General features: G+C 38.1%; 1 protein-coding gene across 1 annotated transcript; it reads left to right on the top strand.

The window, feature by feature from the left end:
• Window positions 1–1,225: 1,225 nt before the first annotated feature.
• Window positions 1,226–1,955, top strand: LOC133825781 (agglutinin-like). Its single transcript, XM_062258683.1, has 2 exons — window positions 1,226–1,481; window positions 1,642–1,955. Exons 1-2 carry the CDS (start codon window positions 1,226–1,228, stop codon window positions 1,953–1,955), a joined length of 570 nt encoding a protein of 189 aa, XP_062114667.1.
• Window positions 1,956–11,389: the final 9,434 nt, after the last annotated feature.

Below are 11,389 nucleotides of genomic sequence, written 5' to 3'. Positions count from 1 at the left end.
CTTCTGCCTTCCCATCTTGGCTTTTCGGTGCACTCTTGCACTGATTTTTGTAGTGTCCAATCTTACCGCAATTCCAACACTCGATGGTCTTCGAGCTCTGGGAATTATTGGGATTCCTAGATTTGGACCTCCTATCTCTGGATTTACCTCGATAGTTCGATCTTCCATGGCCATTCCCTCTAGTTGAATTTCTCCCTATTGACTCTGTATGTAATACTGAAGAGGTTGATGATTCACCCTACTCTCTCCATCGGATCTCTTCACTGAGAACTAGATCACAAACATCGTCAAATTTTAACTTATTGCTTCCCGATGAGCTACTCACAGCTGTGACTGTAGCATTCCAGCTGTCTGGTAAAGAAGACAAAAGTATTAATGCTCGTACTTCTTCGTCAAACTCAATTCCAACTGAACTCAATTGGGTTGCGATGGTGTTGAGTTCATTTAGATGTTGAGCTACCGATGATCCTTCCGTCATCCGCAAATTGAATAATCGCCTCATCAAATGAACTTTGTTTGAGGCTGATGACTTCTCATACATATTAGAGGATGCTGCCATAAGACCCGCCGTGGTCTTTTCCTTTGCTATATTGAAAGAAACATTGCGAGACAACGTCAATCGAATAACTCCGAGGGCTTGTCTATCGAGAAGATTCCATTCTTCATCTTTCATACCCTCTGGCTTCTTTTCTGAGAGAGGTTGATAAAGTTTTTTCTGGTATAAGTAGTCTTCGATCTGCATTTTCCAAAATCTGAAATCTGCACCATCGAATTTCTCAAGTTTCACCTTTCCTTCGTCTGCTGCCATCTCTCCCACTCAAATTTGACTTCCGGATAGAATTTCTAACAACGGCTCTGATACCAGTTGTTGGGAAAAATTACGCGAATTTTCTTATGAATTAGATTAGTGAGAATAAAATAATAGCGGAAATAACACACACGCAAAAAAATGTCTAAATCTGCTGCAATTCTTTTACTGAAACCGAGAAACAAAAATTACACAAAGTGTTTACAACACTTCTCACAACCCACACCCCGATTATACCCAAGAATTTTTTTCTCAGTTTCAGTAAAAGAATTGCAGTAGATTTAGACATTTTTTTGCGTGTGTGTTATTTCCGCTATTATTTTTATTCTCACTAATCTGATTCATAAGAAAATTCGCGTAATTTTTCCCAACAGTTTCAACACTACATTCCCAGATGTGAGTGGGGGGTTTTACCAAATGTTCATACAATCTCTACGAAGTGATTTGGCTAGTGGAACCGAGAGCTATGACATTCCAGTGTTGCGTATGAAAGCCGCAGCGGTTGGAGACAACCAATTTGTGTATGTGAAACTTTTCAATCCAAGGATCTCCATCACATTCACAGTGTATGCTCTCAACTCATATGTGGTGGCCTATCAAGTAGATGCAGCAATGCGTTGCTACTTCTTTAAAGAAGCTCATGCCAAGTCCCAATCCTTACTTTTCAATCAATGTAAAACAAAGGGTTGATGTTAATCTCGAAACTAACTATGTCAAGTTAGGAGACAGAGACAAAACTAGGTTGGGATTCAAGGCATTAGACAAATCCCTAGAAGTATTTAAAAGTTGTAATAGCAAGGAACCTACAGATGAGCTTTGTTAAAATCTTCTAGTTGTTATCCAAATGGTTGCAGAGGCTGCTAGATTAAAAAATATTCAGCAAATAATGGAGTGGAACGGCTTTCAGTCAGGATTTCTCCCAGGAGGATATATTATTAGCTATGAGAATAAATGGGAAGATCTTTCCAAAGCAATCCAGCAATCTAAAGATGGAAAATTTTCTGCACCAATTCAATTGCTAAATGAAGACTATACTCCACACAATGTGTCCACGGTTTCAGAAGTGCAAAAAGACATGGGACTCTTGCTGAATGTAGCCACAATGATGAGCCAAGAAAGCTTTGACCAAAGAGCTGCTACTATATGATATTTGTTGATGCCATCCACAACATTTAAAAATTAAGTGGGTGTTTCCTTTCCCTTTTAATCATCGTACAACTGATGATGATACTTTTAATAACGTTTCCCTTTTCATTATCTTCCTTCGTACTATATGATGATGATATTTGTAATAATGTTTTGATATGATGAATAAAATCACCCTACTACTATTTAAGGACCTATTTTGAATCCGAATTTTACAAGGGAAAAGAAAGAAAACAGTTTAGGGAGTTCATTTTTCGCAGTTTGGAGTTCCAGAAAACATGTATAGGGAATTTTTTTACAAAGTAAAATGTTAGGGAAGAAGTTTAAATGAACATTTTTTGCTAAGGAAAACTGAGCAAGACAGGGAAACCTACATACCTCTTGACCAATGATATCCTTAGGGGCAGCCCTAGCCTTCTTCTCTTCCTTTAGTTAATGTTACTCTTAATTTCTCTTTTGTATCATTCATTGATTGAAGAAGAATTGATTTTGTATGGATTTTATTGATTAATATTATCAAATATAGTGTTTCAGTTGAAACAAAAAGGGGTGTGTTTTTTTCAGTTTGAGGTCATTGGTCATGTATTCAAGTAGGCTCACTGCATTACACGAAAAACCTTGTGGGTTTATTCTCACCATATATAGAGCATGTCTCTTTACAGTTTTTGCTCTCAGTAGCTAGTATTATTCATGAATGTTCTTAAATTTTTGTATATTTTACTTTGTTATAGTCTGCTTCACTTGTACGGAAATTGACATAGGAAATTTGACTTTTAATGCATTAAGTGACACTACATTTAAAAAATACCCTATCATTATATGACTCTCATTTTGGTGCTACTAATGACCTTACTACTCAAAATACCTCTGGCATTTTTTCTCACAAACTCTCCATATTCTCTCCCAAAGTCCCGAAGCAAGCAAACTTTGTAACACTTAAACCCGATTGAATCCATAGAACCCAACCATTGTTTTCCACGACCACCAACAAGGGATCCCAAAGGGTCGGAGTTGACGATCGGAGAAGGGGAAGGAGAAAACGTCGAGCAAGTCGAGCAAACTTTTAGGAAACAACCCCAAAGAAAGCGAAGGTGAAGGATTTCATTTTTAATCTGCAATCTGTGTATGTGCCTGGTTTTTTTTTTGTTGATTTTTGTGTTAGAATATTTATTTAGATTTGGTATATAAAATAAAAAAAAATTTGAAGAAAATTACGAAAATTAAAATTTTGATTTATTTTGGAATTTTGTTATTTTCTTCATTTTAGACAATAAATTTCATTTTTAATTTTTGCAAATTTAATTAAAACATATAATTTTGGTAAACTATATATTTGGAAATTAATTAAAATGTGCAATTACTTGTTTTTGGTGATATATTTTCATTATTCATGCAATATTAAATAATTGTCCTTTAAGAATGTAATTACTTTTTACAATTAAGTTTGTGCAATTATTTTATTAATTCACCAAATCAATAAATGATTTTATTGTCTTATTTAGCATGATTTTTTCTGCCATTAAGTATATATATTGAATTATTGTATTTATTTTCATACATATATTTAATTATACTAATTTGTATGATTATTTTGTTCTTATTCATGCAAAATTTATTCTTGGTATAATTATCTTTAATGTATGCCTTTATAATTTTAAATACGTTGTATATTCCATAATTTTGCTAAATATATTTAGATTATATTCAAACATTAAGATAGCTTGAATAATATTTAGCATATTAATCTTCATAATTTATTCATAAAATATTCATAAAACATTTAGGGTGAATAAAATTATGAATAATTCATAAACAATTTTGTGGTTGACATAAGAACGCATGAAACTGAGACAAATGCTCAATCTAGAACAGTTTTTAATGATCTTTGGATGACCACACTAGGAGCACTACTGTAACGCCCTGGCTACCCCAGAACAGTTACGGTGAACAGTGAACCGGAAATTTGACTCGCTACCCGATTCCTTTGGTTAAAAACGTGATCTAAGTGCTATTATTAGGTTAAGGTGGAAAACCAGTAAAAAGGGAAAGGATACATTTCATTAAGTAAATAAACTGCTCATGAGCCTTTCAAAATGTTTACAAGCTGTTCATAATACAAAAGAGTTGCTACTGTTTCAAATGTACAATCCCCGCCGGCCTAAGCGGCAAAAATAGGGTCAAGTGGCCCAATATGTACACAACATCGCCCAAGCTCTCCACTCAGGGTTGGGTGAGCTTCTCTTTTCCTTTACCTGCACCACATAGCACCCATGAGCCAAGGCCCAGCAAGAAAACACAATAAAGCATGATATAATATCAATAATGATCATAATAACCACTCAGGACCATTAGTCCATAACAGATAGGCGACAATAGCCAAAGTCACAAAAGATGGGTATAGCTCCCTCTAGCCATGTGACGATAGGGTCACTAGGGCTTAACTGATAGGTGATTCTTTCATAAGTTTGCTCAGGATAGGTGTATGGTGATTGGTCACCAACATAACCTTCCTCCCGACTCTAGAGTCGTAACTATGGACAGCGTCCCCTAGCCACGTGACAAACAGTCACCGGGGCCATATGCCCTGGCTATAAACATCTGGTCTTAGACCAGGCAAGCGCTTATAAGTTTTTCGACCTTAGGGTCGGTCCAGCATTAATGCCATAGAGCCATTCAATGTATGATCATTGACTTTAGGGTCGGTCCCTGACTAATCAGTACAATAGACAAATAATCCACATCCACTAGCATTTAATATGCAATCCATGTCCACATATATCAACCAACATGCTTCAATAACAAACCATGCATGTCATATACATATACAGGGTGCAACTGTATCCATACACTGTTTTCTTACCTCTGGTTCAAGTGAAAGTTATTAATAGAACGACCTCTGAGAACGATCAACCTTTAAATTCCTTGACGGTCACCTGGTCATAACCAAAATATAGAATTCATCAATAAAAATGATAACAGAGGGTTCCCAAACCATAACCTAGCCTCCGAGACATCAAACACTACTCAACCGGGTACTAGGTTCAACCCTGAGGCCTAAGGCTTGAATCCCCGAGCTAAAAACATCATTCTGGCCAAAAATGCTCTAAGGGTCGCGACCCTCCCCTGCTGCGCCGCGGCGTGCCCTTCAGACAGAAGTGGCCTTCTCTGCCAGCGCCAAGGGTCGCGGCGCACCACAGCCTCGCCGCAGCGCCCAGCCCAGACCAACCAAAAATGACAGCACGCACCTGAAATCTTTCCCCTGTGTTTTCCCTTGGAACCAAGCCCTCTAACCAGCTCCAAACCTCCTCCAAACACTCAATTAAACCTCTAAACATCACCCACAACTCCCTCTCATCAAAACCCAAGCTAAACACCAATTAAAACCTCTTCAAATCCAAACTTTCAACAAGAATCAAAAGCTGAAAAACTAAAGGGAAAAACAAAGCACAACCTGAATTCAATGACTAGAACTCACCTCAAAACCAGATTTGAACCTTCTTCAATGGCTGAACCAAGTCCACCAACCCAGCCCTTGAATTTCCTAGCTTGAAACCCCACCTAGAGCTCAAAACTCCAAAGAAGAAAATGGAGAAGGATGATGTACGGAAAGGAAGAAGACAACTCTGTTTTGCTCTGTTATTTCTATAACCTTCTACAGCCAACTAAAGGATAATATAAATCATTCCAAATGACTAAAATACCCTTAAGTCATTTAAAGCCTCTAAAGCCATTTCAAGGGTAAAATTGGTACTTTCCACTTATCCTGTTAATCATAATTAACGCTTCCCAATTCCCGCTAATCTCAATATTCTCAAACACCAATATTTCATATCCCGTTACCCCAAAATCCCCAGTAATGTCCTAACCATTAAAATCACCCCTGAGACTCACCCTGAGCCCCGAGCTTAAACCTGTTATCACCAAACCAATAAATCACATTCAAAGTTCGTCTCATGCCTAAATACTCGAACCAATCCACATTATAATGTGGTCTCACAATGTATATCATTGACATGCAAACAACTATACAATTATACCCTCAACGGGCCAAATTACCAATACACCGCTGTAAACAAATGTGGACCCACATGCATGCGTTTAACATCATATAATAATATAATTATCATGAACATGCATAAACACATTTAATGGCATAATTAAACAGTTATGGCCCTCCCGGCCTACTAATCCGGCCATTAAGCCATGTTAGGGAATCCGGGGCATTACAACTACTCTCTGTGATTGCCTATTATGTTATAACGAAATTGTTCTTAGGTTTCCTTAGAGCCTGAAACATTATGTCTAGTGAACCATATAATTTTACATAATTAGGGAGTAGCCACAACATCTTTAATTATATAAAATTATATATTAATTTGAAAGGGTCACATAATGGACATAAATTGTGATTAATTATATAAATATAATAATTTTACCCCACAGGGATTTTATTATATTTATATAATTAATTAGGATAATATATTAAATTAATTTTCTTAATTTACCCACAAGAGTTATGAAAATTAATATAATAGTTTTATCATAAAGTTTAATAAAGATAGAAGTATCAAACCTTATTTTATCCCAAATAATTTGTTTGAATAATCTATCATCCTTTACATCTAATTTTATTAAATTAAAAATTTAGCCCACAGACAATTTTTGTTTAATAAAATTTCATTATTCAGCATGTTATACATTGGTAAAACATGACTTCATTAAGCCTCAATCTTCTAAATCTAAGTTTGTAATCCTATTTATGCAGCTTCTTCATCATCCTCTAATTTCGCTGAAATCCTTACTGAAATTCCTGAGCTTAGGGGTGATAATTTCAAAATCTAAAAGGAACGAGTTCTTCTTCATTTAGGCTGCGCTGACATGGACTACGCAATAAGGAAGGATGAACTTGCTGCAATCACTGCGACTAGCACTGCTGCTCAGATCGCTTTATATGAAAAACGGGAGCGGTCCAATCACCTCAGCATCATGTTCATCATGTCCAAGATCCCTCTGGGAATGCGTGGATTGGTGGAGCAACCTGAGAAAGTCAAAGACTTGATCAAACTAATCGATGAGCAATTCGCCACTTCGGACAAACCACTTTACAACAACCTCATCCACCAGTTCTCATCCACAAAACTCACTGGTGTCAAAGGAGTTAGAGAACATATTTCAAAGATGAGGGACATTTCTGCTCAACTGAAGAAACTCGATGTAGTCATTCCTGAAACCATCCTAGTCCACTACATCCTTAACCATCTTCCACCTCAATATGGGCCTTTCAAAATTTCCTACAACACACATAAGGACAAATGGAGTATCAATGAACTGATAACCATGTGTGCTTAAGAAGAATCAAGGCACCTGCAGGAACAAGGTGAAAGTGCTCACATGGCCACCCAAGGCAAGAAACGCAAACCATCCAAGAAGGACAAGGGGAAAAATAAAGTGCCTCCCCAAGGCGATATAAAGAAGGATTCCATCAAGTGTTTCTTCTGCAAAAAAAAAAAAGGGACATGCAAAAAAGGAATGCGCCAAGTTCAAGAAATGAATGGATGACAAAGGTAATCCAATTTCATTTGTATGTTATGAATCTAATATGGCTAATGTTAATATTAACACATGGTGGATTGATTCTGGATCAACAATTCATATTTCAAATTCCTTGCAGGGTTTACAAAACCTAAGGAAACCAGTGGGAAGTGAGCAAAGCATCTTATCCGGAAACAAGATGGGCTCACATGTGGAGGCTATATGAACGTGCAATTTAGTATTAAGTAGCAGTTTTGTTTTAAAGTTAGAAAAGACATTTTATGTACCAAGTTTCTCTAGAAACTTGATTTCCGTTTCAAGACTTGTACCTTTTGGCTTTTCCTTTACATTTTCAGAAAAATCTTTTAATTTATATAATAAATCTGAATGTGTTGGAAATGGAAATGGTATTTTGTCTGATGGTCTTTACTGCCTTAATTTACAAAACAATATCGCTTATAATACTGTGCACGTTCACGCTGGCAATAAAAGATGTGTTATGAATGAGAATTCCTCTACATTATGGCACCAGAGATTGGGACATATCTCCATTGATAGAATTAGAAGGTTAGTGTGACAGTCAGAATCCCGTGATTTGTAAGGGGAAAGATCGGGTAAGCTGTGCAATCCCACACCGCTTGGGGAAGGTTAAGTGTAATGATTATAAGACTGTGTAGGTATGGGACTACACAGTTGAAGATGGCTTAAATGGATTGATGGGTACTACCTATATCAGGAAGGTGCATCTTCTTTTCGGTAGCCCATCACTTGAGAACTCCATGATTAAGCGTGCTTGGCCTGGAGTAATCTAGAGATGGGTGACCTCCTAGGAAGTTTTCCCAGGAAGTGTGTGCGAGTGAGGACAAAGCACGCTGGAAAGACTTGTCTTGGTTTGTAGGGCTAGTTTTCATTCCAGAAAGCAGCCATAGTGATGTGGGGCGTCACATAATGGTATCAGAGCCTTGGCCCAGCCGGAAGTGTGGCCGACGGGGACGTCATGCCCGTAAGGGGGGGGGTGATTGTGACAGTCAGAATCCCGTGATTCGTAAGGGGAAAGACCGGGTAAGCTGTGCAATCCCACATCGCCTGGGGAAGGTCAAGTGTAATGATTCTAAGACTGTGTAGGTATGGGACTACACAGTTGAAGATGGCTTAAATGGATTGATGGGTACTACCTATATCAGGAAGGTGCATCTTCTTTTCGGTAGCCCATCGCTTGAGAACTCCATGGTTAAGCGTGCTTGGCCTGGAGTAATCTAGGGATGGGTGACCTCCTGTGAAGTTTTCCCAGAAAGTGTGCGAGTAAGGACAAAGCACGCTGGAAAGACTTGTCTTGGTTTGTAGGGCCAGTTGTCATTCCAGAAAGCAGCCATAGTGATGTAGGGCGTCACAGTTAGTAAAAGATGGGGTACTCAATACCTTAGATTTTACTGATTTTGATACTTGTGTGGATTGCATTAAGGGAAAGCATACCTCCAAGTCTAAGAAAAATGGTGTCCATAGGAGTTTCGACCTATTAGAAATCATACATACTGATATATATGTAGTCCAGACATGGACTCATATGGTCAGAAGTACTTCATCTCTTTCATCGATGATTACTCACGCTACATGTATATTTACTTACTTCATAACAAAAGCGAAGCGTTAGATGTCTTTAAGATATTTAAAGCTGAAGTAGAGAAACAATGTAACAAGCAAATTAAGATAGTGAGATCAGATAGAGGTGGAGAATATTATGGTAGATACACTGAAGATGGACAAGCACCTGGTCCTTTTGCAAAGTTTCTTCAAGAAAATGGGATTGTTGCCCAATATACCATGCCCGGTACACCCGAGAAAAATGGTGTTGCAGAAAGGAGAAACCGAACATTGATGGACATGGTGTGAAGTATGCTTAACAGCAACCCTAAACTTTCTACATCCTTGTGGACTGAAGCTCTAAAGACATCCGTGTACATATTAAATCGAGTTCCAACCAAGGCAGTCTCAAAAACTCCTTTTGAATTATGGAAAGGTTGGAAACCGAGTTTGCAACATGTACGCATTTAGGGATGCCCATCTGAAGTTAGGGTATACAATCCACAAGAAAAGAAACTGGACCCAAGGACCATAAGTGGATACTTTATTGGATACGCTGAAAGGTCTAAAGGTTACAAGTTTTATTGTCCATCTAATAGCACTAGGATTGTGGAATCAAGGAATGAAAAATTTCTTGAAAATGCTTTGATTAGTGGGAGTGATCAATCCAAGGACTTAGGTTCTGAGAAAGATCCTTCAGAACCCTCCTCCTCAAGAGCAAGATTGATTGTGGTTGATAACACCCCTGCAGTCCAAATGGATGTTGAACCACCACAACCAATTGTTGAAGATCCACAAGTCAATGTTGAAGTTCAAATGGATCAAGTTGTTCAGGAGTTGCCTATAATTGTTGAACAACAAGCTGAACCACCTGCTCCTCAAGAGCCTGCTGGTGTAGCCTTAAGAAGATCCACTAGGACGACAAAATCGGCAATACCTAGTGACTACATTGTGTATTTGCAAGAATCTGACTACAATATTGGAGCCGAAAATGATCCAGAAACATTTTCACAAGTTATGAATAACAAATAATCGGAACTGTGGTACAATGTCATGAATGAAGAAATGAATTCTATGAAGAGCAACAGAGTCTGGGATCTTATTGAGTTGCCTAATGGGGGGAGGCTAATGGGTGTAAATGGGTTTTCAAAACAAAGAAAGACTCATTAGGCAACATTGAGAGACACAAAACGAGACTCGTTGCTAAGGGGTTCACTCAAAAAGAAGGAATTGACTACACGGAGACCTTTTCTCCGGTATCTAAGAAAGATTCCCTCAGAGTTATCCTGGCATTAGTTGCTCATTTCGATTTAGAGCTGCAGCAGATGGGTGTGAAAACTGCCTTCCTAAATGGTAACCTAGAGGAGGAGGTATACATGAAACAACCAGAAGGAATCTCCTCTAGTGATGGTGAGCAATTGGTGTGCAAGCTTAAGAAGTCCATCTATGGTTTAAAACAAGCGTCCCGCCAATGGTATTTAAAATTCCATGATGTCATCTCTTCTTTTGGATTTGAAGAAAATGTCATGGATAAATGTATATACCAGAAGGTCAGTGGGAGTAAGATTTGTTTTCTTGTTTTATATGTGGACGATATTCTTCTTACAACCAATGATAAGGGCATGCGACATGAGGTGAAGAAATTTCTCTCAAGGAACTTTGAGATGAAGGATATGGGTGATGCGTCTTATGTCATTGGCATTAAGATCCATCGAGATAGATTCAAAGGTATCTTAGGTCTATCTCAAGAAACCTACATTAACAAAGTTTTAGAGAGATTTCGGATGAAAGATTGTTCACCTAGTGTTGCTGCTATCGTTAAGGGTGATAAATTAAATTTGAGCCAGTGTCCAAAGAATGATTTTGAAAAGGAAGAAATGAAGAACATCCCATTTGCTTCTGCTGTTGGAAGCTTGATGTATGCTCAGGTGTGCACACGACCCGATATTGCCTTTGCTGTCAGAATGCTAGGAAGATTTCAGAGTTATGAGATATCTTCAGGGTACTAAGGATTACAAACTCATGTTCAGACGAACCGACAACCTCAAAGTAGTTGGCTACTCTGGTTATGTGTTTATGTTTGCTGGTGGAGCTATATCATGGAGGAGTAACAAACAGACCTTGACTGCTACTTCTACTATGGAAGCCGAGTTCGTTTTGTGTTTTGAGGCTACATCGCATGGTGTATGGCTAAAGAGTTTCATTTCAGGCCTTAGAGTTGTAGATCCTATATCTAGGCCATTGAGAATGTTCTGCGACAATTCAGCTGCTGTATTCATGGCTAAGAATAACAAGAGTGATAGTCGAAGCAAGCACATCGAC

The sequence above is a fragment of the Humulus lupulus genome, chromosome 3 (genome assembly GCF_963169125.1).
Source record: "Humulus lupulus chromosome 3, drHumLupu1.1, whole genome shotgun sequence".
In the NCBI taxonomy this organism is placed as follows: domain Eukaryota; kingdom Viridiplantae; phylum Streptophyta; class Magnoliopsida; order Rosales; family Cannabaceae; genus Humulus; species Humulus lupulus.
The sequence above is the reverse complement of the archived record's forward strand: the minus strand, read 5'-3'. Positions and strand labels throughout refer to the sequence as shown.

What these genes read in the sequence shown, in the direction of transcription:
- LOC133825781 (XM_062258683.1), top strand. Translation starts at nt 1,226, where the DNA reads ATGTTCATACAATCTCTACGAAGTGATTTGGCTAGTGGAACCGAGAGC. An exon ending in ATCCTTACTTTTCAATCAAT is followed by an intron (nt 1,482 to 1,641) that starts GTAAAACAAAGG and finishes AAAATCTTCTAG; the next exon opens with TTGTTATCCAAATGGTTGCA.